General features: G+C 47.6%; 1 protein-coding gene and 1 pseudogene across 14 annotated transcripts in view; one reads left to right on the top strand and one right to left on the bottom strand.

Annotated features, from left to right (window-relative positions):
* WDR45B (WD repeat domain 45B) overlaps positions 1-21,752 on the bottom strand; it is a 43,478-nt gene extending 21,726 nt beyond the window's left edge. For 8 of the 14 annotated variants that reach the window (XR_004347572.1, XR_004347575.1, XR_004347573.1 and 5 more), the window contains exons 1-4: positions 21,521-21,752; positions 17,176-17,250; positions 5,004-5,105; positions 1,264-1,351 (exon numbers count right to left, since the gene is read on the bottom strand). Coding sequence is in view for 9 of the 14 variants with exons in the window: in XM_032616991.1 (XP_032472882.1) it covers positions 1,264-1,351; positions 5,004-5,105; positions 17,176-17,250; positions 21,521-21,587 (332 nt within the window). In the remaining 5 variants the exon portion in view is untranslated. Of the gene's footprint in view, positions 1-1,263; positions 1,352-5,003; positions 5,106-16,281; positions 16,384-17,175; positions 17,251-21,520 lie in introns of those variants that run through there. The other 6 variants (XM_032616995.1, XM_032616990.1, XM_032616994.1 and 3 more) reach the window with 4 other exon arrangements.
* Positions 1,566-2,270, top strand: LOC116745879 (annotated as a pseudogene).
* Positions 21,753-26,176: the final 4,424 nt, after the last annotated feature.

The following is a 26,176-nucleotide window of genomic DNA, read 5'->3' as shown; positions in this document are numbered from 1 at the left end:
TGGAAACAGAAACACCGCAAAGAGCAAATACAAGAGGGTCATTCCTGGGATTTCCCTGGTGGTGGCTAAGCCTCCACGCTCCCAATGCAGGGGGCCTGGGTTCAATCCCTGGTCAGGAAACTAGATTCCCACATGATGCAACTAGGAGTTCGCATGTTGCAACTGAAGATCCCGCATGCCGCAACTAAGACCCAGCACAGCCAAATTAATTAATTAATTATTAAAAAATTATTTTAAAAAAATTATTTAAAAAAATTATTAAAAAATCCTGAACCCAGGCACTGGGCAGCAAGGTCTGTGGAGCAGGTTGGCAGGGAGCCCCTGGGCGTGAGGCTGCCACTAGGAATGAGCGCCTCTCACCCGGCTGGAGGAAAGTACAGCCCAAGGGTTGGGAGGGCATTGTCATCAAATATTCTGTCTAGAGTAAGAACCAAGTAGGACACAAAGGCAGAAATTCTATCTTAACACACTTTTAGACACGTCTTGACAATCCAGAAATGTAAGAAAGTAGAATATCCTTGATTTGGCTCCAGGATTTGCATTACTACGAGCCCCTAAATGCTGACATTCCTGGAAGAAACAAGTCTACCCTAGGAGTGCAGGCATGACAGACCCCATTCACACTGGTCTGGTTCAGCATCTGTCCTCCCACAGCCAAGTATAACATGTAAATCACACCACAGCTGAGCATAACATGTAAATCACACCAAAATCCAAAGTGATGAAGCTTTGCTCTACCTCCATCAACATACTAGGAAAAACTCCTGTGTTCTCCTAAACCCCAGGAAGGCAACAGCCGAGAGAGAGAGACCTGCTACTTTCAACAGGTGAGATTCAATGACACCTTCTCTGTGAGGAGTTCCTGAATTTTCCTTTACTTTCAGATTGAAACGTTTATGAGGCAGCATTTGGACAAGTGTGGGCTAAGAGGGAGGCAATTCAAGGTTCAAAACTCGAGTCCTCAGTCTGTACCTGTTGGGTGGGACGGCTCCCCTGAAGGACTGAGAGCTGGGGGGGTAAGGCTGGCCGGGGGCCAGGTCCATGGAGGTGCACTTCACCCACGCCCACCAACCACTCACCTGTAAGTGATCCTGGGAGGCAAATAAAACTCACTGTCTTCCTATGTCCTTGGGTCATAAACTACAGTCTCATGTTTTTATACATCGTTTTCCTGAACACTTCTGTTCCTTTAATATAAAATGATTTCAGCCATCTTCAGAGAAAGTGACTGTTCCACCTCTAAAAATGAGACACCAAACCTACCTATCTCGCCGTAATTTGGCAGCCTTGACTTCGGTAGAAAATTCTATTTCAATCACAGTCTTCTTCTTCAGGTCATCCCAGATCATCACTGAAACAGGAAAGAATGTATGAACATGGTAATGAACAGGCCAGGGGCTGGCTTGCTAAGGCCACTCCTGAAGGGGTCCTCACATCACAAACACCTGACTGGGAGCTGGCGGGGGGTGGGGGGACACCAGGCTCTCCCACTGGCAGGACGGTCCCGCCCCCAGGTCTCAGACCCGCCCCCCCCGCCCCCCCACCTCCTATTCAGCAACCACACACCTGCGCACACCTCAGGCAGCCAGTCTCTGCCTCTCTACCCACACAGGCATGCACACAGGCATTCAAGCACACTTGAACCTCCTCTCTGCCAAACCTTGCCTAGTTTTTAGGCAAACTTCTCTCCACCTCTCTTTCCTTGGTTCTACTAGACTGAGCCGAAAAGCAAGCCCAACCACAGGTACCAAGTGTTACAGATAAACCTGGATTAAGAAAAGAAAGGGTCCGGCTGCGCTAGGAGGTCACGCAGGCTGGAGGCCTCGGTTGGAGGGAAGGGAGAGGCAGCATCCAGGGGACAACATGCCAACTGCCAAGCAACTAGCCGACACTGGCTACAAGACCTCCTCCACCTCCACGATGCCCCTCACTGTTTATGGCGGCTACCTCTGCAGTGCCCGAGCCTACCACTATTTCCAGCGGCGCAGCTCCTAGCGCCAGGCTGCAGAAGAACAGAAGACCTCGGGAGTCCCATAGAGCTGGGGGGCTTTTTTCCTTGAGCAGAGAGACCTGAGGCATGCTGTGGAAAGACCTCACCTGCAATCATTTCTGAATCAAGAGTATCAGGGCCTTAATGGTTTTCGAACTCTGCTGGGAAAAAGTGCCCACGTTTTCTCTGGTACAGTCAGTTTGGAGAGGCTACTGAATTGTAACAGGAATGGGAGGGTGAGGCACACCTACAGACATTAAATATTTTACCACGTCAAAAATAAAAAAGAAAAGATGGGCTTCCCTGGTGGTGCAGTGATTGAGAGTCCGCCTGCCGATGCAGGGGACACGGGTCCGTGCCCCGTTCCGGGAGGATCCCACATGCCGTGGAGCAGCTGGGCCCGTGAGCCATGGCCGCTGGGCCTGCGCATCCGGAGCCTGTGCTCCCCAACAGGAGAGGCCAAAACAGTGAGAGGCCCGCTTACCGCAAAAAAAAAAAAAAGGGTTGTTTCATGGGGAAATCAGACACACAAAAACCAGGGCCAGTGTTCTTCAGCCCTGACTGTTCTCGCTCTGCTTCAAGCTCTGGAATATCTTCTGCTCACACTACAATCTTCCGTCAGGATGGATTAGCAGTTTATGTCCCAAGGGCTGAGACAATTTACAGACAACCCTGGAGGATGAGGAGCGTGTGTCCAGACCTCTTTTCCACTTGAAAAGCTGGGTACAAAGCGTGTGGGGTGAGGGAAATAAGCTCCCTAAACAGTCAGGTTACGGCTGACTGAGAATGGAAGGAAAGAATGTTTCCCCTAAAGGTCCCAACACCATGACCAACAACAGCCCGGTGGAATTCAGGGGTAAGTTTTGCCATAATGGGTAAGTATCCTAAGTTTCAAATCAAGAGAGAACTGAATACCAGCCTACCAGAACTTCCAAAATTATTATCAAGTAACAGAAGAGGTATTTACTATCGAAGAGGTTATAATTTATAACCACTCAAAACTGAAGCGGAGAATAGTGCTCTTCTTGCTCCTTCAAACACCATCTTTGATAAACTTCTCCCGTCGGCTCTTCCTTAAAGGGCACCAACATGTCAGTGAGTAGACAGTTACCTTACTGAAAATAGTATCTTCCCCAAACCAGATGTTCACGACCTTCTGGGCAAAGGACACTCTACTCTTGAACACGAAAGCATCAGTGAACTTCCTCTGGCCCTGCAACCTAACACCAGAAAGTCTACAACTCAACACAAACGCAAACTGGCCCAAACCGGCCCAAACCAGACAGAAGCCAACAGATACGGATGTCAAGGGTGTCACAAATACGGGTGAACTCCATTTTCAGAAACATCTGGAAACAGTGTGATGAAGCCCCAGAGACAGCAGCACAAATTCTCATTCACAAAAGCAAAGTGACCAGACACGATGCCTTGGGTAGTGAGAAAAATCCATGGCCTCTGAGGGCTGCGAGCTGCCTTACTGCAGGAAACCGAAAATTTTAAATGTACTGGGCGGGATTCTGTGTGTCTGTCTCCTGATACAGTTCCTAATAGCAAAAAATATATTCCAAAATTCTGGACTTCCTCCTAAATGGAAAGGGCCTCTCTGCTCCCTGAACAGCACCCTGTCAGGACCCAGTGGGTCACCGTGACAAACCAGTCTCCTCCAGTCCTGTTTTATTCTGTTTTCACAAACCAAAGACACTAGATTCTTTACACTGTAACACCATGCATCTTAATTGATAATTATTAAAATATTAAGCAGTAATTTTGACATTGAAAAAATGTATTTTTAATCTTACAAAAGTTTAAACAGACCAAGTTCTTTTTTAAAAATTGCCCTTAGCACACTACAAAAAGCTTAAATTTTACTCAAAATGTTCAGTTAGAAAATTTCTTTCTTCTAAAAAATTTTTTTCTTCTGCAAAATTTCTGAGACTTTCACTTCTCGGAATTTTTTTACTGAGAATAAGATGTTACAGGTGAAAGAGACCCCAGAGATTATCCGGTCCACTGCTCCCTTGGGGGCGGGGAGCAGTGACACCCCCCAACAGTGCCACAGGTGGGCTAGGCTCCTGACTCCTCACCAATGATCAATGATCAATGAAATTCTTCATATGACAAAGACTGATCCAGCAGCAGAATCTCTGCCCATCCCCAAAGAGCCCAAGTAATTCTTCTTCCTTTTTTAAAAATTTATTTATTTATTTATTTATGGCTGCGTTGGGTCTTCATTGCTGCGTGCGGGCTTGCTCTAGTTGCGGCGAGCGAGGGCTACTCTTCGTTATGGTATGTGGATTTCTCATTGCGGTGGCTTCTCTTGTTGTGGAGCACGGGCTCTAGGCATGCAGGCTTCAGTAGTTGTGGCTCACGGGCTCTAGAGTGCAGGATCAGTAGTTGCGGTGCCCGGGCTTAGCTGCTCCGCGACATGTGGGATCTTCCCAGACCAAGGCTCAAACCCATGTCCCCTGTATTGGCAGGCAGATTCTTAACCACTGTGCCACCAGGGAAGTCCCTCTCCTTTACTTTCAAAGAGCCACACTCTTTACAATGCCATCTCTTTGAACACAGACACACACACACATACCAGGAACAACACTCCTCAACCCAGAGCCCAGCTGTTCTCTGTTCTCTGTGTTTCTGTGAGTCAGTGGCTCTCTGCAGGAGAAGCAGCCTCCCCACACCTGGCTTTAAAAGGAACTCACACAGCACAGGACACCAACCGCAGAAGAACATCCAGAACAAAATGGGGCGAAGGCCCCCATCCAGCCAACACAACTGAAAAGTACGTGCTCTATATCCATGGGGACAAGTGACCCTGGTCACACGTTTCTTCTCCCAGGAGCAGCAGAGAAAAGACACTCTCTTTCTGGATGTTTCTTTCCCAGGGACTAGTCCTTCATGTGTCACAGGGCCACCAGGGAAGATCCAATGTAGCCAGAGACACAAAGATACTCTAAAAAGTTCAAGAGAGGACTACACATGAGGTGCATTATTAAATGCAGGATTACTTTACCTTTGTTTGGAGGGTATTTCGGCTTTTTTCCACCACCAACTAAAGCTAAATAGTTGCAGCGAAATAACATTTCAATATGGCCAACTCCTCCTTCTAGAAATTCTGAAATGATAAAAATAAGTCAGTATGTATATTTTACAATAAAAAAAAGAAAAAAAGTAAAAACGTACCAGTAGAATTTGATTTTTAATCAGCAATTTGTATCTGCCATCAGAAATGAGAATAGTGACCGGCTAGGAAAATAATTAGCTTCAGACCTCTCAGCATCCTGTCATCATGAACTATATTTTCATGTGTAAACACTAAGAGCCTAAGAAGCCAATGTAGCAAAATGTATGAAATATCTGGGTTCGTATTTTAAGGTGCAGCAAAATTTGTAAGCTCTGAGATAGTATGCTGTGATGCAAAAGCTGGAATTCCTTTTCACCACTTTAAACACCTCTTCCACTGGAAGTCCGAAATGCTCAAAAATGTTCAGAAATTATGTGAAGATGAACATGTCAGCAGATTTTCAGCTGTGCTCCATGACAGAAGGAAGCCCAACACACTCTCTCAGGGGAGCAACAGGAACCCCCAGGAGGAGTGTGGGGCTCAGGAAAGCACACTGCACTCTGAATGGTTCCCGTCGCAGCAGGGCCACCCCACCCCAACTCCCCAGCTTCCACTCTGGTCTGTTGTGACCATGAGCTCCTGGGACAGTGAGGGGCAAGCCAGGAAACAAAACCTCTGAAAATCACAAGTTAGCCCAAAAACTGACTCCTACCTGTCCAGTCAGAGCCACCCAAGATGAACTCAAAGTCCATCAGCTTGCTCAAGGAGAAGTTTCAAATTCAAGGCCTAGCAGAAACCCTAGAAAGGACTCTGTGCTTAACATTATCCACAAGGAACACAGCTCTCCTTATAAACAATTTAATGGTCCTGTGACACACAAGCCACCTCAAGTAATTCTGGCTGTAACAGGATGTGGCCACAGCCCAAACTCAAAGGACTACAATGCTTCAGTCCTTAAACCGCTCTCGGCTCAGTGTGTGGCCTCAGACCCATGACCACGCAGGAATCCTTCACCCCACAACGCAGGACACGCCTCCATCACCACAGGCACCACCTGGTTCCCTGGATGCCCTCACTAGGCACAGGGAGATTAGCTGCTGGTTAACCTTCAGCCTCGGCCTTTACACTCTTGAAGAGATTAATAGACTCCAACAGAACAAAGCTGAGCAAAACTTGTAATAACCAGCTATTAAACAAATGCTGAGCGCCAGCGGGGGAGAAGATGGTCTCTTCAGCAAACGCGGTTGGGAAAACTAACAAAGAAGAATGAAGTTGACCCTTAACTTGTATCATGTACAAAAGCTAACTCAGGGGACTTCCCTGGTGGTGCTGTGGTTAAGAATCCGCCTGCCAATGGAGAGGACGGATCCCTGGTCCGTCGACGGGTTCGATCCCTGGTCCAGGAAGATCCCACATGCTGTGGAGCAGCTAAGCCTGTGTGCCACAACTACTGAACCTGCGCTCTAGAGCACGCAAGCCACAACTACTGAAGCCCGCGTGCCTAGAGCCTGTGCTCTGCAACGAGAAGCCACCGCAATAAGAAGCCCACGCACTGCAACGAAGAGTAGCCCCCGCTCGCTGCGCACCTAGAGAAAGCCCACACACAGCAATGAAGACCCAACAGAGCCAAAAATAAATTAATTAATTAAATTACTTAATTTTTTAAAAAAAGCTAACTCAAAATGGGTTAAAGACCTAAATGTAAGATGATCCAAAACTACAAAACTCCTGGAAGAAAACAAAGGCAAAAAGCTTCATGGCACTGGACTTGGCAATGACTTCTTGGACATGACATCAAAAGCGCAGACAACAGGGGCTTCCCTGGTGGCGCAGTGGTTGAGAGTCCACCTGCCGATGCAGGGGACGCGGGTTTGTACCCTGGTCCAGGAGGATCCCACATGCCGTGGAGCGGCTGGGCCCATGAGCCATGGCCGCTGAGCCTGCGTGTCCGGAGCCTGTGCTCCACAACGGGAGAGGCCACAACAGTGAGAGGCCCGCTCCCCCCCGCCAAAAAAAAAAGCACAGACAACAAAAGCAAAAACAGACTGGGACTTCCCTGGTGGTCCAGTGGTTAACGCTCCCTGTGCAGGGGCCCAGGTTCAATCCCTGGTCAGGGAACTAGATCCTGCATGCCACAACCAAGAGCCCGCATGCTGCAACTAAATAAAAAATCCTGCATGACACAACTAAAGATCCTGCATGCCGCAACTAAGACCCAGTGCAGGCAAATAAATAAATAAATAAATTTTTTTTAAAAAATGCAAAAACAGACCAATGGGACTACATGAAACTTTAAAACCTTTTGTGCATTAAAGAACTTAAAGTGAAAAGGAAACCTACAAAATGGGAGAAATGTCTGTAAATCATATACCTGATAAGAGGTTAATATCAAAAATATATAAAGAGCTCCTACAACCCTAAAACAATAATAAAACGAAACAAAAGTCAAATAACTGGATTATAAAAAATGGGCAAAGGACTTGAATAGACATTTCTCCAAAGATGATATATGTGTTCAACACTCATGAAAAGATGCACAACATCACTAAATACAGAAATGCAAGTCAAAACCACAATGAGAACACGGTATATCTTTCCATCTGTTTGTGTCATCTTCAATTTCTTTCATCAGCATCTTAGTTTTTGGAGTACAAGTCACTTGCCTCCTTAGGTTTATTCCTAGGTATTTTATTATTTTTGATGCAATGGTAAATGGAACTGTTTCCTTAATTTCTCTTTCTGATATTCTGTTGTCAGTGTGTTGTAGATGACACAAACATATGGAAAGATATACAGTGTTCTTGGACTGGAAGAATTAATATTGCTAAAATGACCATACTACCCAAGGCAATCTACAGATTCAATGCAATCCCTATAAAATTACCAATGGCATTTTTCACAGAACTAGAACAAAAGTTTTTAAATTTGTATGGAAACACAAAAGACCCCAAATAGCCAAAACAATCCTGAGAAAGAAGAACAGAGCTGGAAGAATCACACTTCCTGACTTTGGACTATACTACAAAGCTACAGTAATCAAAACAGTGTGGTACTGGCCCAAAAACAGACACATAGATCAATGGACCAAAATAGAGAGCCCAGAAATAAACCCACAAACTATGATCAATTAATCTATGACAAAGGAGGCAAGAATATACAAAGGAAAAAAGACAGTCTCTTCAATAAACGGTGCTGGGAAAACTGGACCGCTACACGTAAAAGAATGAAATTAGAACATTCTCTAACACCATATACAAAAATAAACTCAAAATTGATTAAAAACCTAAATGTAGGACTTCCCTGGTGGTCCAATGGTTAAGACTCCACACTTCCATTGCAGGGCACATGGGTTCGATCCCTGATCGGGGAACTAAGATCCCCCATGCCACGTGGCGCTGCCAAAAAAACCCAAAACAACAACAATAAACCAAACCAAAAGAAAAAAACACACCTAAATGTTAGACCAGATACTATAAAACTCCTAGAGGAAAACATAGGCAGAACACTTTTTGACATAAATCACTGCAATATTTTTTTGGATCCATCTCCTAAAATAATAGAAATAAGAACAAAAATAAACAAATGGGACCTAATTAAACTTAAAAGCTTTTGCACAGCAAAGGAAACCATAAACAAAACAAAAAGGTGACCTACAGACTGGGAGAAAATATTTGCAAACAACGCTACCGAGAAGGGCTTAATTTTCAAAATATACAAACAGCTCATACAACTCAGTAACAAAAAAACGCGAACAACCCAATCAAAAGATGGGCAGAAGGCCTAAACAGACATTTCTCCAAAGAAGACATACAGATGGCTAACAGGCACATGAAAAGATCTCAATATCGCTAATTATTAGAGAAATGCAGATCAAAACTACAATGAGGTATCACCTATCACCAGTCAGAATGGCCATCATCAAAAAGTCTACAAGTAATAAATGCTGGAGAGGGTGTGGAGAAAAGGGAACCCTCCCACACTGTGGGTGGGAATGCAAATTGGTGCAGCCACTATGGAGAACAATATGGAGGTTCCTTTAAAAACTAAAAATAGAGTTCACCATATTATCCTGCAATCCCACTCCTGGGCATATATCCAGAGAAAACTCTAATTCAAAAAGATACAATGCACCCCAATGTTCGCAGCAGCATTATTTACAATAACCAAGACATGGAAGCAATGTAAATGTCCACTGACAGATGAAAGGATAAAGAAGATGTGATATATATATACATAATGGAATATTACTCAGACTTAAAAAAGAATGAAATAATGCCATTTGCAGCAATATGGATGGACTCAGAGATTATCATACTAAGTGAAGTCAGAAAGAGAAAGACAAATATCATATGATATCACTTATATGTGGAATCTAAAAAAATGATACAAATGGGACCTCCCTGGTGGTCCAGTGGTTAAGAATCTGTCTTGCAACACAGGGAACACTGGTTCGATCCCCGGTTGGGGAACTAAGATCCCACATGCCGCGAGGCAACTAAGCCCACGTGCCGAAATGAAAGATCCCACATGCTGCAACTAAGACCCAACGCAGCCAAAATAAATAAATATTGTAAAAATAAAATAAAATAATTAAAAACTGATACAAATGAACTTACTTACAAAACAGAAATAGACTCACAGACATACAGAAAACAAACTTACAGTTACCAAAGGGGATCGGGGGGAGGGGAGGGGATAAATTAGGAGTTTGGGATTAATATATACACCCTACTATATATAAAATAGGTAGGACTTCCCTGGTGACGCAGTGGTTGGGAATCCACCTGCCAATGCAGGGGACACAGGTTCGAGCTCTGGCCTGGGAAGATCCTACATGCTGTGGAGCAACTAGGCCCATGCGCCACAACTAATGAGCCCACGCTCTAGAGCCTGCAAGCCACAACTATTGAGCCTGTGTGCCACAACCACTGAAGCCTGCGTGCCTAGAGCCCGTGCTCTGCAACAAGAGAAGCCACCGCAATGAGAAGCCCATGCACTACAATGAAGAGTAGCCCCTGTTCGCCGCAACTAGAGAAAGCCTGCGTGCAGCAACGAAGACCCGACACAGCCAAAAATATATAAATAAATTAATTTTAAAAAATAAAATAAAATAGGTAAACAAGGATCTGCCACATAGCACAGGAACTATAATCAGTTATCTTGTAATAACCTATGATGGAAAAGAATCTGAAAAAGAAGATATATGTATGGATAATTGAATCACTTTGCCATACACCAAAAACCAACACAACATTTTAAATCAATTATACTTCAATTAAAACAACAACACAATGAGATATCCTGCCACAACCATTAAGATGGCCACTATCAAACAAACAAAAAAAAACAAAAAACAGCACACAGAAAATAACAAGTGTTGGCAAGGATGTAGAGAAATAGGAATCCCTGTGTACTGCTGGTGCAGCTGCTACTGGAGACTGTATGATGGTTCCTCAAAAATTAAAAACAGACTACCACATGATCCAGCAATCCCACTTGTTGGTATACATTCAAAAGAACTGAAATCAAGGCTGTGAAGAGATATTTTCACACCCATGTTTACAGCAGCATTATTAACAACAGCCAAGAGGTAGAAGTAACCCAAATGTCTATTAAGGGGTGAACAAAACATGGTCCATCCACATAATGGAATATTACTCAGCTTAAAAAGGAAGGAAATTCTGGAACATGGTACAACACAGATGAACCTTGAAGATATTATGTTAAATGAAATAAGTCAGTCACAAAAGGACAAATACTATATGAGTCTACTTATATGAAGTCCCTGGAGTAGACAAATTCATAGAGACAGAAAGTAGGATGGTGGGGGCTGGGGGAGGGGGAAGGGGAGTCAGTGTCTAATAGGGACAGAGTTTCAGTTTTGCAAGATGAACAGTTCTGGGGGTCTGTTAGGAGTGTAATTATTTCCTCAGTGCAGGTTCACTAAGTTCTAGAATCAAACTTATTAAGAGAAACCTGTGAATTATGCCAAGAGGTAACCAACATATTTTCAAAATACTATCCAACCAAGGGAGAATATTTAATACTAACACAACACTATGCGAGCACTGAGACTTCAAACTTATTAATGTTGGATTTGTTAAAGTCATGAGTTTTCTCAAGTTCTAAAAGCGAGTCACTCCCTTAGCAAGATGTAACCAAGCTAATGGGAGAATGAAGAAATGCCAGGAGGCACAACAGTTTCTGAAATGTGACCCGGACAGAGAACCGATCCGGTGGGATGGGGAAAAAAAAAAAAACTGAAGCACTTCACATGAAGAAATCACCAAAAATGTGCTTCCCTGGTGGCGCAGTGGTTGAAGAGTCCGCCTGCCGATGCAGGGGACACGGGTTCGTGCCCCGGTCCGGGAGGATCCTACGTGCCGCAGAGCGGCTGGGCCCGTGAGCCATGGCCGCTGAGCCTGCGCATCCGGAGCCTGTGCTCCGCAACGGGAGAGACCACAACAGTGAGAGGCCCACGTACCGCAAAAAAAAAAAAAAAAAAGTGTTAAAAGGATATTACATTCTGTTTCAAAGTTTTTAAAAGGTTTTAACTTAAATGATACAGGCTATGATTTTTCTCTAAGCCTCTTTCTAACAACAACAACAACAAAAAAAAAAACAGTATTATACGAAATCAGATTTTGTGTTACCTTGATGCCTATCTATGGCTGACTCTGATGCAATTAAAAAAAACATCAATGTCAAGATTACAAAGATGTTAATAGTTAAGGATTAAGACAGCAGTTTTGACCACTGTAAACTGCTACGGCCTCTGGCCTTTGGAAAGGAAAAGAGAAAAGCAGATTTTTCATCATCAACTGGTGAGGGAGAGAAAGGGGAACGTGAGGCTTTCCTGGGAAGAGCAGAATCAATCAAAGGCGAGACTCCAAACTCCAGGAGAGTCAGAGGACTTTTAGCGACCCCCACCCAGGGCCACAGCCGCCAACCCAATGAGCACCTGCCACAGCCCCCAAGGGTGTCTGACCCCCACCTCCTGCAGCTGGAGAGGAGAGGGTCTTCCAAAAGGAAGCCCAAGGTTGCCATTAGAGCCCCCGAGTCCCAGGCCCCAAGGGCTGGTCTTGAAAGATCAACAGGCATCACTCACTGACAGAATAGCAGAGACATGCACCCAAGGATTCTCGTTAATATCCACATCTCTAAAAGTCCCCAGGCCCAGCAGCTGGCTATGCAGCAGACTAAACTACAGAGAGAGATGGAGGACACAAGACAGGCTCCGGAAACTTCGACTGATGAAAGCTTCAGGCACAAATCAATACCTGACAGGTCCCACTCTTCCTACAGAACCTGCCTCAAAAATAATGAGAAACTGGGGGAATTCCCTGGTGGTCCAGTGGTTAGGGCTCCATGCTCTCACTGCCGAGAGCTCGGGTTCGATCCCTCGTCAGGGAACTAAGATCCCACAAGCAGCTTGGCAAAAAAAAAAAAAAAAAAAGAAAGAAAAGAAAAGAAACAAATAAAATGGGGGAGAAGGACGTCTAAGTGTTGGCTTAACCTCCATTCCGCTGAGAGGCTCTTATACGAAAGGGGAGAACTCAGCCTTCCTGGCACGACAGCAGCCCCCTGCCTTTTCATCTTGCCTCTGCCCTGCAACCCCCAGCTCCTTCTATTTCCGAGGAGTTTTCTTTTAATGGAAATATCTTAATTGTTTCTCATTATACAAATTATATATTATCACTATGAAAATAAAACAACACAGAAAAGCATAAAGTAGAAACAGCTGTAAACGAGATCATGTGTGTAACTTGTATTGAACTCAAACCAATGGCACCATCACACTATTTTCCAACTCTTCCCTCTAACAGTGTGTCATGGCTGTACCTCCGTGTCAGGATGTACCACAGCATCTAGCATCTTTTTCCCAATTTTTTCCTTCAGATAAAATCCTTTAAGGCCGATACTGGAGAGGAGAAACCAAGATGGCGAAGTAGAAAGACGTGCTCTCACTCCCTCTTGAGAGAACACCAGAATCACAACTAGCTGCTGAACAGTCATCGACAGGAAGACACTGGAATTCACCAAAAAAGATATCCCACATCCGAAGACAAAGGAGAAGCCACAATGAGACGGTACGAGGGGCGCAATCACAGTAAAATCAAATCCCATAACTGGTGGGTGGGTGACTCACAGATTGGAGAACACTTATACCACAGAAGTCCACCCACTGGAGTGAAGGTTCTGAGCCCCACGTCAGGCTTCCCAACCTGGGGGTCCGGCAATGGGAGGAGGAATTCCTAGAGAACCAGACTTTGAAGCCTAGTGGGAATTGATTGCAGGACTTCAGCAGGACTGGGGGAAACAGAGACTCCACTCTTGGAGGGCACACACAAAGTAGTGTGTGCATCGGGACCCAGGGGAAGGAGCAGTGACCCCAGGGGAGACGAACCAGAACTACCTGCTAGTGTTGGAGGGTCTCCTGCAGAGGTGGGGGAGGGGGGGGCCTGTAGCTCACCGTGGGGACAAGGACACTGGCAGCAGAAGTTCTGGGAAGTACTCCTTGGCGTGAGCCCTGCCCATATTATTCATTACTGCATCCTCAGCCCCCAGTGCAGCACTCAGTGGGCTCAGGAACAAGCAGACTCATCTGCTGCTCCACCTGTCACTCGGCATCCCCTCTAGGCCTCTGTGTCCCCTCTGCTTCCCCACACATGGCTGCCAATGTCACATGTGTGAGCACTGGTCACATGGAGGAAAAGGCGGGCGGCACTAAAGACAAGGGGACTCCTCTGGACCCTGCTGCCCGCCCTGAGGACCTTGCAAGTTCATCCAGTATAGGCTACAAAAGTTCTAGTCAGCTTTGGAATGTGGGAGGGTTGTGTTTCTAAGTGAAGAGTGGAGTTGACTTTTTAGTACTCCTTTTATTTCTATAATCACTTAGATATAATTTTATCCAAAGGCATCACTCTTGACACATCTTTGTTCAAATTATGATTTGAACCTTCCTTCCAGGATATGCTTGGATGTGTATGTGATATACATGAATCGGAGTTCTACACTCTGACCCCACAGCATCCCTGTGAGAACACCACAATGGCTGTGCTCCCAGGGCTCCCACGCCTCCCCCGAGCTGAGCCATGCTGCTCTGTGCATGGGACGCAGGACCTACACCACCTTGGAGGAGAAAGCTGCCTCCACTGGGGTCTTGGGGATGCCCAAGATGGCATCCCAGCACTGCCAGCTCCACCCGATGGTGGGTGTGCCTGCAAGAGGCATTCAGCTCACGGCCCGTCGCACAGTCCCCTTACTCAGAGCCACGGTCACAGCAGAGACAAGGCCGAGAGCCCAGATCTGGGAATGACCCTACAATGCAGGCACACTTCCTTCCTCATTTAGGAAAGTAAATCTCAAAGATAAAAAATAAGGTCAAGTCTTTTGCCTATTTTCTACTGTTGAGTTAACTGCCAGAAATGCAGCAGCAGACAAGCCTGCAAGTGCATGTAGGAGAAGTCCTTAAACACATCATTAGTAAGCACCACACAGCCCTGCTGGATCCCTTGCAAATTCAAAATTCACTACAAGCTAAGCTCGGGGATGGCCTGCCCCAGACACAGTGCAGCTGAGCAGGGACAGGGAATAAACACGGCACTGTGACATGACAGCAGCAAACCTTCTTGGCACTTAGGAGGTTTAGACGCTTCTAGGTTAACTTATTTTTATAAGAAATCCTAGATTTACTGTAAACATCTCATTAATTAGGAAGCATTTTTTAATATACCTCTAATGATTCAACTTTGAAACTAAAGTCTGTAACTCCGAAGTTTGTAGGTCAATTTAAGTAAAAAGTATCCTGAGGGCTTCCCTGGTGGCACAGTGGTTGAGAGTCCGCCTGCTGATGCAGGGGACACGGGTTCGTGCCCCGGTCCGGGAATATCCCACATGCCGCGGAGCGGCTGGGCCCGTGAGCCATGGCCGCTGAGCCTGCGCGTCCGGAGCCTGTGCTCCGCAACGGGAGAGGCCACAACAGTGAGAGGCCCGTATACCGAATCCTGAAATTTTCAAGTTAAGCTGTTTCAAAATATTTTGTAACTATTTTTCTGTATAAAACAGAGTTGTCGGGGCATCCCTGGTGGCGCAGTGGTTAAGAATCCGCCTGCCAATGCAGGGCACACGGGTTCGAGCCCTGGTCCAGGAAGATCCCACATACCGCAGAGTAACTAAGCCTGTGCGCCACAACTACTGAAGCCCGTATGCCTAGAGCCCATGCTGCGCAACAAGAGAAGCCACTGCAATGAGAAACCCGCGCACCACAACGAAGAGTAGCCCCCGCTCACTTCAACTAAGAGAAAGCCCGCGTGCAGCAACGAAGACCCAACGCAGCCAAAAATAAATAAATAAATTTATTTATTAAAAAAAAAGAGTTGTCTTAATTTACTACCTAACCAAAACAAAACAAATACAAGTCAGCAGCCTAGAAGACTGATAGGAGACTTCCACTGTCGCCTGTAACACTCATTAATCCCAAAGACCCACTCTTTAAGGGTAACACTGCTGCCACCAATGACAAGGGCACAAGCTTACAAAGCACTTTCTGTGTGTACCGCCACGCGTCTGTGTGTCTCACGCATCCTAATTCACCCATCTTTACAATAACCTTAGGAGGTAGGCAGTTATCATCTTCATTTTTCACACATCAAGAAACTGAGGTCAACAGGTGAGGAACTTGCCCAAGGTTACACAGCAATGTGACAAGGAGCAGAGCAGGACTGGGATCTAAATAGTGTGGGCCCAGGGACTTCCCTGGTGGCGCAGTGGTTAAGAATCCGCCTGCCAATGCAGGGGACATGGGTTCTCTCTGTTCCGGGAAGATCCCACATGCTGCGGAGCAACTAAGTCCGTGTGCCACAACTACTGAGCCTGCGCTCTAGAGCCCCTGAGCCACAACTACTGAGCCCACATGCCACAACTACTGAAGCCCGCGTGCCTAGAGCCCGTGCTCCGCAACAAGAGAAGCCACTGCAATGAGAAGCCTGCGCACCGCAACAAATAGTCCCCGCTCGCCGCAACTAGAGGAAGCCCATGCACAACAACGAAGACCCAACGCAGCCAAAAATAAATAAATAATAAATTAATAAATAAATAGTGTGGGCCCAGAGTCTGAGCCCTTTACTAACCAGCTACACGGTCTTTCTCTAATAAATAAAAGTTATAGACTTCAGCTTACAAAATAAACTCCTGAATATAAAGCACCACTTACTGTTTTACATACCAGGGTTGTATGGAAGATTTTACTTGACAAAGAGGTTCCACCACCAAAAAAAAAAGATTCTGAAAATCCCTGATGTAGGATATTAGTTGTCAAAATGGAAGGGGGCTGATAGGGAAGCTTAAGAATGCAGTGACTTCCTCTTACAGATGAGAAACAGTTCTTGCATCAGAAAATATAACTTGCACATTGAATAAAAACCAAAACCACAACTGCAGGAAGGAAACGGATGTTTCTCATTGTTTACGATCTATCTGAGATTTGTTCATCCATTGGCAGATAAGGACCAGGAGACACTAAAAGCTTAAGAAAAATACACAGGAGAAGAAGAAAATGGGATGATTCTACCTGTAAATTACACATTTTTCCTGTCAAATGGGAAAAGGACCACCATTATTTTATTTTACCAACAGAATTCCTAATTCCAGCTTTTGAAAACTTTTACTCCATGAAAACATAATTTAAGACACTGAAATAAGTAAACAGAAGCAACTATATTGCTACAATAGTATTTCCTAAGTGTGGGTCATTTTAAGAGTCAAAGTCCCACGTGCTGTAACTAAAGCCCTCACCTGAGCTCCCTACAACTTCACACTTCAACAGGAAGAGTGAAGTGGCCAGCACAACCGCACTTGGTTCTCTCAGCAGGGCTAGCAGGTACTGGATTCACCAGAGTACCCAGAGTCGCCAACACCTGCTGAATCACCACTGCACCCGGCCCACAGGGCCCAGCACTCACAGAAGCTCAACAGAAGAAAGAGGACAGCTGCATCCAAGCTGACAGGGCCATGAACCCTGTTCACTTCTCAAAACCAGCTCCCCTCTAATCTGCAAGATAAAATCTAGACTCTATGGGCTAGAAAAGGGCAGAAACCAAGAAATGTCAGTTACTCTTACCTTGTTTCTCTTTTTCTTTTAGTGGATCGGTGTTATAGACTCGGAATCCATTTTCCATCCCACACGCAAAGCACCCTAAAGTGTGAGACAGACAAATTAATCACCTCACTGGGGTCTCAGCTGAGGACCCGAGGCCTGGACCGTCACAAGCAAGGGGTCCAGAGACAGTGACCTCTCCCAAGAACTCTTGTGGATGCTCAGACCACATTAACGTGGTCTGCAAGTGTCACTACGACTCTCCTCATGAACTGTTATCAGAAGATTTGCACGTCACTCCACTGCCCCCCTCAGGGCCCTTCTGGCATCCTGTGGACCAGGCTCACTTAACTCCAGCACGAGGGGGTTCACCGGCTACTGCACCAGCCACTCTGCCACTGAGCACTTCCCTCAACTCCCGCCTCTAATGCTCACCACTGGCCTCCCCGTTCCCAAGACACCACTCGAGGACTGTATCAGCCACCAAGTCCTACAGAGGCAATGACAAACAAGAAAGTCCATGAGGGCAGCCACAAAGCGGGCAACCCCAGCAGGTATGGACACGCCCAGTTGGGGAAGGGGGGGAAGGGCTGGTGTGGATGGTCTTCTAGAAGGCAGCTTCAGGTCTCCATGACCTCACTCCCACTTGGAACTAATCCTAACTCCCTAAACCCGTCATGGTCACCATCCCCAAGTCACACACCAGATTGTTAACGGTCCAATTAAAGGCACTGTTATGAACTGAATGAAGCACTCAAGTTTCAAGACGATCCTGTGACCTGGACTTCACTTGCCTAAGTGTGACCAAGACCACATTAATCTCCTTCAACACCACCATGCAGGCTCATATGAAGCTTGTGGCCAGAAGGAGAAACACCAAACCCTCCGCTTCTTTTTCCAAGACAAGCTATAGAGCCTGGACCCTCACTGCGACCGCACTACTGGCCTGAATGCGAAAGCCACCCTCAGGGTCTCTTCCCCTGCTTTTGATCTGCGTTCCACCGTTGGGAAGACATTATTCTATCCTATCTGCCACCCCTGCCCCCAACATGGAAAGCATGCTTCTATTTTTTGTCCAAGTTACTTATAAAACTGCAAGGACCATGACAGCCTCCTCAGGAGTTGGAGACTGTTCTGCAGTCAACTCTCAGGCACTTTATCTGGGCCTGGAGCCTGACACTCACGCTAAAGTACAGTGTTACTTATTATCTCTAACTTATTCTGGGTTGTAGCTCTCTCTTTGTGTTATTGGAATCATGTAATCTGGACAGGGGAACCAGAGCTTGGCTTTCTGGAAAATATGAAAATACAGAAGTTGAAACTTTTCCCTTTCTTTCTCAACTATTACACCTTCCACAAGTTTTAAGCCTGCACCTATCTTATTTGTCTTTGCCAGAACACATATATTTCTGACAAGACTTGTATAAAATAAACAAACAATCCCTACAAATCCACAAGAAAAAGGCAGACAACCCAACAGAAAAATGAGCAAAAGATTTGGACATTTCACAAAAGAGAATATCCAAGTGGTCAATAAACACACAGAATCAGGGAAATGTAAATACAATCTCACATATACCACAATGAGATCTACTAAACATCCACCAAAAGGGCCAAAATAATGGAAAATACACCAAATGTAAGGAGTGTGTAGAACTCTCACGGGAACTCTAAGAACTGCTGTTGGAGGGCAAACCAGGACAACCACTGCAGAAAACTGTTTGCACAACTACCGCTGTCAATTCTACTCCTAGGTATACAAGCCTCGCAGAAATGACAACATACATTCACCAAAAGACAGGTATTAGAATGCTCACAGCAGCACCATTATGCTCATAATGGCCCCAAACTGGGAATCTACCCAAAGACCTACGAATGGTTCAATGGATAAATGAACTGTGATATATTCACACAAAGAAACACCGCACCAATGAGAATGATCTATAATTATACTCAACAGTATGGAAAAAAAAAAATCTCACAAACATGATACTGAATAAAAAAGCCAGAAACAAAATACAATACGGATAGGCAAAACTAATCTATGTCATTGGAAGTCGAATGGGGGAGTGGCTGGAAGGAGCACAGGGTGGCCAGGTGTTTGGTTTCTTAACCTGAGTGCTGTGGAAGGTGTTCTCAGTTTGGAAAACTCACCAAGCAGAATACTTAGGATACGAGCACTTTTCTGTAAGAATAGTGTGCTTCAATTAAAAGCTAGAAGAAAAGGTACTACAAGTACCACAAGACTGGAAACCACTCACTAAGGAGGCTAGGCATTATCCTTGCTATTTTTTGGGTAGGGGAAATAATTAACGTATTTTACTTGGCTATCATACAAAAGTTGGCATTAATCGTCTCATTCTTGCTATCTTAACAAAACTTTTCCCCACAGAGAAGTGTTCAAGCCAACAGCTGGTGACCAAGCACAGTGCAGAGGAAGCCGACTGGCAACAGGGCATCAGAATCACTGAAGGGCATTCTTCTACGCATGAGCCATGTGCAGTCCACATGCAAGTGCTCTGAGCCCACACTCCAGAACCACAGCAGAGCCAGCGAAGTCAGCCTGTGGCCTCAGTCTCGGTCGAGGCAGGACAAGCTAGTCTGCAGAGAAGGTGTGTGTACTCAAACCCTGTGTTTCCCACGGGAAGAAAAAGAAAAACGGCAGCCAGATTATAGAAATGTACATATCCACACCTCAGAATCTTGAAAACTGTAATGCAAGTTATCTTTGGGAGAAGACAAAAGTTTAAACAATTTAAAATTATAAGCAAATGTTTCTAAAGTTGCAATGCGAGTGCTAAAAAAGCTGAGTAAAAATTAAAAATCAGTATAAAAACAAAATATAATGAACTCAACAATCTGGCATAAATTTACATTATAGGAAATTAGGCTAAGGGTAAGCAGAAGCTTAAGTATAAAAGTATATTTTTTTCCAGCAACACTGTAAGCTTTACTTGTAATTTATTACAATGAAATGAAATGGTTTTACAAAAGTGAGTGTATTTTTCAGACAACTGAAATATATCCATCTAAAAGCCAGTGCTGTATTTTCTAAATAATCTTTGATGAAACCTTTATAAAAAAACTTCACTGGTTTCTAAAATAATCAGCATCATCGTGGGCCTCAGTTACTATACTGAAACTTAGTATAAGGATGCCTCATCTGGCACTAAGGCAGGTATAGAAGATCCTGCCTTTAAAGGGCCTCAGAGTCAGTAAGCTTTTTGCTTCTGTGTTTGCTTTTCAGGGCTGCCTCTCCCCTCCCCTACTATCAGCCAGTCACCTCTTTCCATTGAAAACACATTTCTTAAGGAGTTGTAACACGGTTCACTCTTCAAAGAGCTCTCAATTATTATCAGAACCTACTGAAAAACCTACTGGCCCTCCTATGGAAATCAAAACCCCAAATGTTCTGCCACATACTGCTGGATGCCCAACATGTGGCCCCAAAAGGGCACCCCAACGTGGGGCCACACCACCTGCGGTCCCCAGCCCAGCCGCCCCCATCCCACGTTCTTCCCCACGTCCACCTCCACCCCTCCAAGAACACTTCCTGCCCTCAAGGACTCCTCCCCGAAGGAAAACCCCTGCCTCGCCTCGGTTCCCAGACACACTTAACTCTCCCGGGGCCCCACAGTCAGGACCTTGGAGCCATAACCCCACAAGCCCAAGTGCCCACGCACTGACACACCGGGGCCACCTCCGCCCGGCCTATTTAACTCTACACCAAACAAGCTCCACAGATACGGGTCCTGCAGTTCCCGCTTCTGGATTCTCTTCAAGCCGGCTTCCAAAGCGAACACTCGGAACCGACGCGGGTCCCCCTCCCCGGGTGAGAGTGGGGCGCGGCCCCCCAGACCGCCGGACTCGGAAACGCGAAAAATGCCATTTCCCCAAAGCCGTGCTGGACGGTCCGGTTTCCACCCAACAAAAGAAGAAACTGTGAGTCCGGCGATTTTTTTTCTATGAAAATCAACAGAAAAGACGAGGACCTTCGCGGACGAGGTCCTGAGCCTGGGGGACCGTCCTCACCTCAGCGCGACCCTGTCCCGGCCGCTGGGGACCCTAAAGCGACAGGAAAGAACGGACGCCGCCCGGAAAATCCCGTCACCGTCCGACCGGGGTGCGGGGTGGGCGTCAGGGCGGTGGGCGAGCGGCTGGGAGGTGGGGCGGCCGGGGGGGAGGGGAGGGACGCCGGGCGAAGGAGAGGGAACGCCGGGGGGAGGGGAACAGGCGCCGGGGGAGGAGGGGACGAGCGGCCTGGACGCGGTACAGACACTGCCGCAGGGCGCCGAGGGCCGAGGGCGGGACCCCGCTCGAAGGGGCAGCGGCGTCGGGAGGGCCGGGGCAGTCGACGGGCTTCCCTCACCGTGGTCCTGGTTGAAGCCGGCGTAGAGCAGCCCGTTGCCGTGCGGGTTGCAGGGCAGGAGGTTCATGGCGCAGCGGGGTCCACCGCGCCTCAGCGCCGCATGCCGCTAGGGGAGGCAGGCCGCCGGGGTCCCTCTGGCCAGCTCCGAGGCCGCCGCGGCCGGAAGCGAAAGGCCCACCGCCTGCGCGCGCAGCCAGAGAGCCGCGGAGCGCCGAGCACATCCACCCGGGGCCTGCCGGGCGGGGAGGGAGCTCCGAGAGCGTCACGTCTGTGGGGGGCGGGGCCTGCCCGAAGAGGGCTGGTCTGGTCGGTTCGGGAGCGGGGCCTGGTTTGAGGGGCGGGGCCGCATCTGTGGAGGGCGCATCTTGGGGCGGGAACCACCTGTCCCAGGCGGGAGGAGACCCCCCCAGTGCCAACGAGCCCTCCAGGGGGCGGCGATTCAAAGGGACAGCCCAGGGACTTCCCTGGTGGCGCAGTGGTTGGGAATCCGTCTGCCAATGCAGGGGACACGGGTGCCAGCCCTGGTCCGGGAAGATCCCACATGCCGCGGAACAACTAAGCCCGTGTGCCACAACTACTGAGCCTGCGCTCTAGAGCCCGTGAGCCACAACTAGGGAAACCCACGCGCCTAGAGTCCGTGCTTAGCAACAAGAGAAGCCACCGCAATGAAAAGCCTGCGCACGGCGATGAAGAGTAGCCCCCGCTCACTACAACTGGAGAAAGACCAAGCGCAGCAACAAGGACCCAACGCAGCCAAAAATAAATGAGTAAATAAATAAATTAAAAAACAAAACAGTGACAGCCTTGCCCCGTGACCCTCAGGAGCACGCAGAACCCAGTCCCCCACAGTAACTCGAGTCCCCCGGAAATCATGTAGATTAAGGTAAGCATAAGAGACTTTTCTATTTTTAGTTGATAAAAAGATAAGTATCTCAGTAAAAATAACAATGCATTATGGAGTTTTTAACAGGTATGCTAGTAAAATGTAGGCGAAAATAGCAAAATGAGTGGAAGTGAGGAAATGGAAGTACAGGTGACCCTTGAGCAACTCAGGGCCACTTACACGAGGATTTTTTTCGATAGTAAATGCCTCAGGGCTACACTACCCTGGTTGGTTAGATCCACAGATGCAGAACTGCAGATACCGAGGATAGGAGGGCCAACTATAAATTACACGCGGATTTTCGACTGCGAGGAGGGCGGGCGCCCTTAATCCCTGCGTTGTTCAAGGGTCGACTGTATATGAATGTATAGACCCTCCCACCCCCTACCCTCCATCCCCTCAGAGAGAGACCCCCCCACAGGGACACAGACCCCCCCACGGCCCAGAGGTACCCACAGATACACAGCTGCCCCAGGACACAGAATCCCCAAGACACAGAACCGCCCCCCCCCCGCAGGACACACAGAGTTCCCCAAGACACCAAGCTCCCCCCCACACAGAGTCCTCCAGATCATAGAGCCCTGCCTACCACCACCTCCGCCCAGGACACACAGCCCCTGGGACACAACACATCATCAAGTAAGGCTCTGGGCTTCCCAGCACCGCGGAGCCAGCCCATGGTCCTATTCCAACACAGTGGCCATGGAGGCAGGAGCGGCTGGCCCTAGGGTCCCCGCCCAGAGGGCCCTCTGGTCTCGCCTTTCATCTGCAAGAGGTGAGGTTCTTTCGTATAATACAGTGTTTAACTAGTAAAACAATCAGAGAACCTTCAAAAAGCTACCATCCATTACCCCCATTTCTAAAGTGGCCCACAGAGCAACGATAAAATTTTGCAGCAAGGAATCAGGAAACCACCAGACAATGCTGACCAGCTTGGAGCCGCACAAGGCACTGTCCTCCAGCAGAAGTAGAAAGTTAGTCTCTGACACAGCAGACAGGCATATTCTAGACCCGAGTGCCAAGTCCACTCCTGGGCTAGACAGCCATCTTCCTGTCATCTCATCAGGCACAGAAAGAGCACCAGAGATTCTGGCACACACAGCCTGGCCACAGCGGGCAGGGTCGGATATGAAAGCTCCCTGGACGAGGCCCCTCAGGCTGATAGGGGCAGCATAAAGGCAAGACCCTGCATGAACACAGTCCAGAATGGGGCAGCATCCGAGCCAGCAAAGGCCAGACCGCATGCTGGTGCCTGAGCGGCTGCTGCTTTTACCAGCAACAGCTTTAACCTTGCTCAGTCTTCACACCTTCTAGATAGGAGTTACTAAGACAGCGATCCCGGAATCACCGCTGCTCCCTGAAAGCATCGAACACAGCAATGTGCTCTCCTACCACAAGTGCTAGTCTGAGTCCCTTCCAACATCCTCCTACAGAAATGTCCCCGGTTCTTGACCATAGGAGGTCTCCCTCATTGCAGTGAGTCAACTGAGTTCCTGGTGGTCTTTGGCTGACGACAGTGAAAGCACTTCTGGGCTGCCTCACCTAGGAGGGGTAAAGGCTGGAGCAACAGCAACTACGTTGGGGCAAGGTAGACTTTGGAACTCTTCCTTGTTGCCTCTGTCTTCCTCTCCACAGTGACTCAGAGGCCACTGTACCTGGGCTGGTTCCACTGTTATCGTGGGAAAGTAGAGTGAAAGAAGCAGTATTCCACAGTTGAGTTCTAGACTGAGGCAGGGAATAGAACGTAGGAATAAAAGCCAAAACTTGATTGGCAGGAGCCAGCCTTTTTTGAGAAGAAAGGTATGTGAGACTCCAGAGATCTGAAGAAGGAGAGCACAGCCCCAAGTATTCCACTGAAGCTAGAACAGATGGAGCCAGACCCTGACCCCGAGTTCAGGCTGGTTGAGGAATGAGGGTCGGGGATCAAGGGTCAGAGGTGAGGAGTGGCAGGGCCAGTCTGACCCTTGCCAGGGTAGGGAACCATGTTGGGCACCCACTGCCTGTATGGAGAAGTGGCTCCCATTACCTACCATTGATCCATCTGCCCACTGCCAGGCAGAAGCATCTATATCAACAGCTGCCCTGTTCTGAGGCTTTGTCATCCTCATTCACTAGGTCACCATATTGATGACACACCCAGTGGAGGTCGGTGCCCCAAGGGAAGCGAGGCCCAAGGGTGTGTAGGGAGCGGGGAGTGAACACAGGGTCCTGCCCTCTTGGCGGGTCGAGGTGCATCCCCTGCCCCCATGACAGCTCAGCCCCCTCCCCCCAGTTCCCCAATACATGCAGCTTCAGGCTTGCTCTTCAAATCCCACATTTACGGGCTTCCCTGGTGGCGCAGTGGTTGAGAGCCCGCCTGCCAATACAGGGGACGTGGGTTCGTGCCCTGGTCCGGGAAGATCCCACATGCCACGGAGTGGCTGGGCCCGTGAGCCATGGCCGCTGAGCCTGCGCGTCCGGAGCCCGTGCTCCACAACGGCAGAGGCCGCAACAGTGAGAGGCCCATGTACTGAAAAAGAAAAAAAAAAAAAAAAATCCACATTTACTTTGATGATGCAATTCTCCCGCAAAGGGAAGCATCTCCAACTCCATCTCTTTGGCAAAACAAATAGTATCAAGCTCATAATTGACATTTTTTCCAGATTCAATATTTGCCTGGATCATTCCTCATCAAAGTTGTAAGCTCTCAGTCTAGGAAACTATTCTGCATTGCAGTAATTTTCACAGGGCAATTGAAGACATAATTGTACATAATATATTGTGAATCTAGATGCCTGAAAAGAGAATTACAAGCAGCTGGGACACAATCTGGTCTTCTTGTTTATACTTGGGGTGGATTTTGCCAGCAGTGAGGCCATGGAAGAAAATGGCGAAGTTTGAGAGCAGTTTCTCCAAGGTTCAGTTTACATTTCAGTTTTGATTTCGGTATGCTCACCACCAAAACATGCATACTTGTACTTAATATGTTCTGTATTAGGGTTTGTTTTCATTTCACAGAAATGTCACTTGAATAGTACTTTCTACTGTGAAGCATAACTTATTTCCTTGTTGTGTGAGCCCTGGGGTGGCCATAACAAATTGCCACAAACTGGAGGGCTTGAAACAACCGAAATGTGCCTCTCACAGTTCTGGAGGCGAGAGTCTGAATCCAGGTGTGGGCAGGGCTCTTGGGGGGCCCCCTCCTGCCTCTTCCAGCTTCTGGTGGCCCCAGCTGTCCTTCAATTAAACAACGAAAAGGGACCAAATTTAGGCTTGTGACCAGGTGTCCGTCCCCAGCCTCCCCACCTCCACTGACCTTGGAAACCTGCACCTTCTACTTCCGTGCGCCCTTCAAGGGGCAGGGGAGAGGGGCTCGCATTCAGGGTGGACCCCTCCTCGTTTCTGCTTGTGGCAGTCGGGGAAGTGACACCCCACCGCAGCCATCAGGCTTCGTGGTCAGCAGGTCAGCCCTTCACTCTCCTCTCTCATCCACTGCCTAGCAGAGAGAAGGGTGTGATGGCCCGGCAGCAAGTCCTCCCAGGCCCGCAGCCCCTTGCAGAGGGACCGTCCCCTCAAGGCTTACCTGCTATGCCCTCGCCTGCTCCCCTGTGCACATCTGTCCCTGTTGTGCCCAGGGGGCTGGGTGACCAGCCATGGCCGAGCACATTCCTCCTTTCGGGACCTTGGCTCCACCGTCTCTGAATAAAAGTGTTGCTCCCAATTCTAGGGTCCTTTAAATTTCTAAAAATCTGTAAATAACAGAAACCGAGGACATCTGTATGTTTTCAAGTTAT

The sequence above is a fragment of the Phocoena sinus genome, chromosome 20 (genome assembly GCF_008692025.1).
Source record: "Phocoena sinus isolate mPhoSin1 chromosome 20, mPhoSin1.pri, whole genome shotgun sequence".
Lineage (NCBI taxonomy): Eukaryota > Metazoa > Chordata > Mammalia > Artiodactyla > Phocoenidae > Phocoena > Phocoena sinus.
This window is presented reverse-complemented; position numbering and strand designations above follow the sequence as displayed.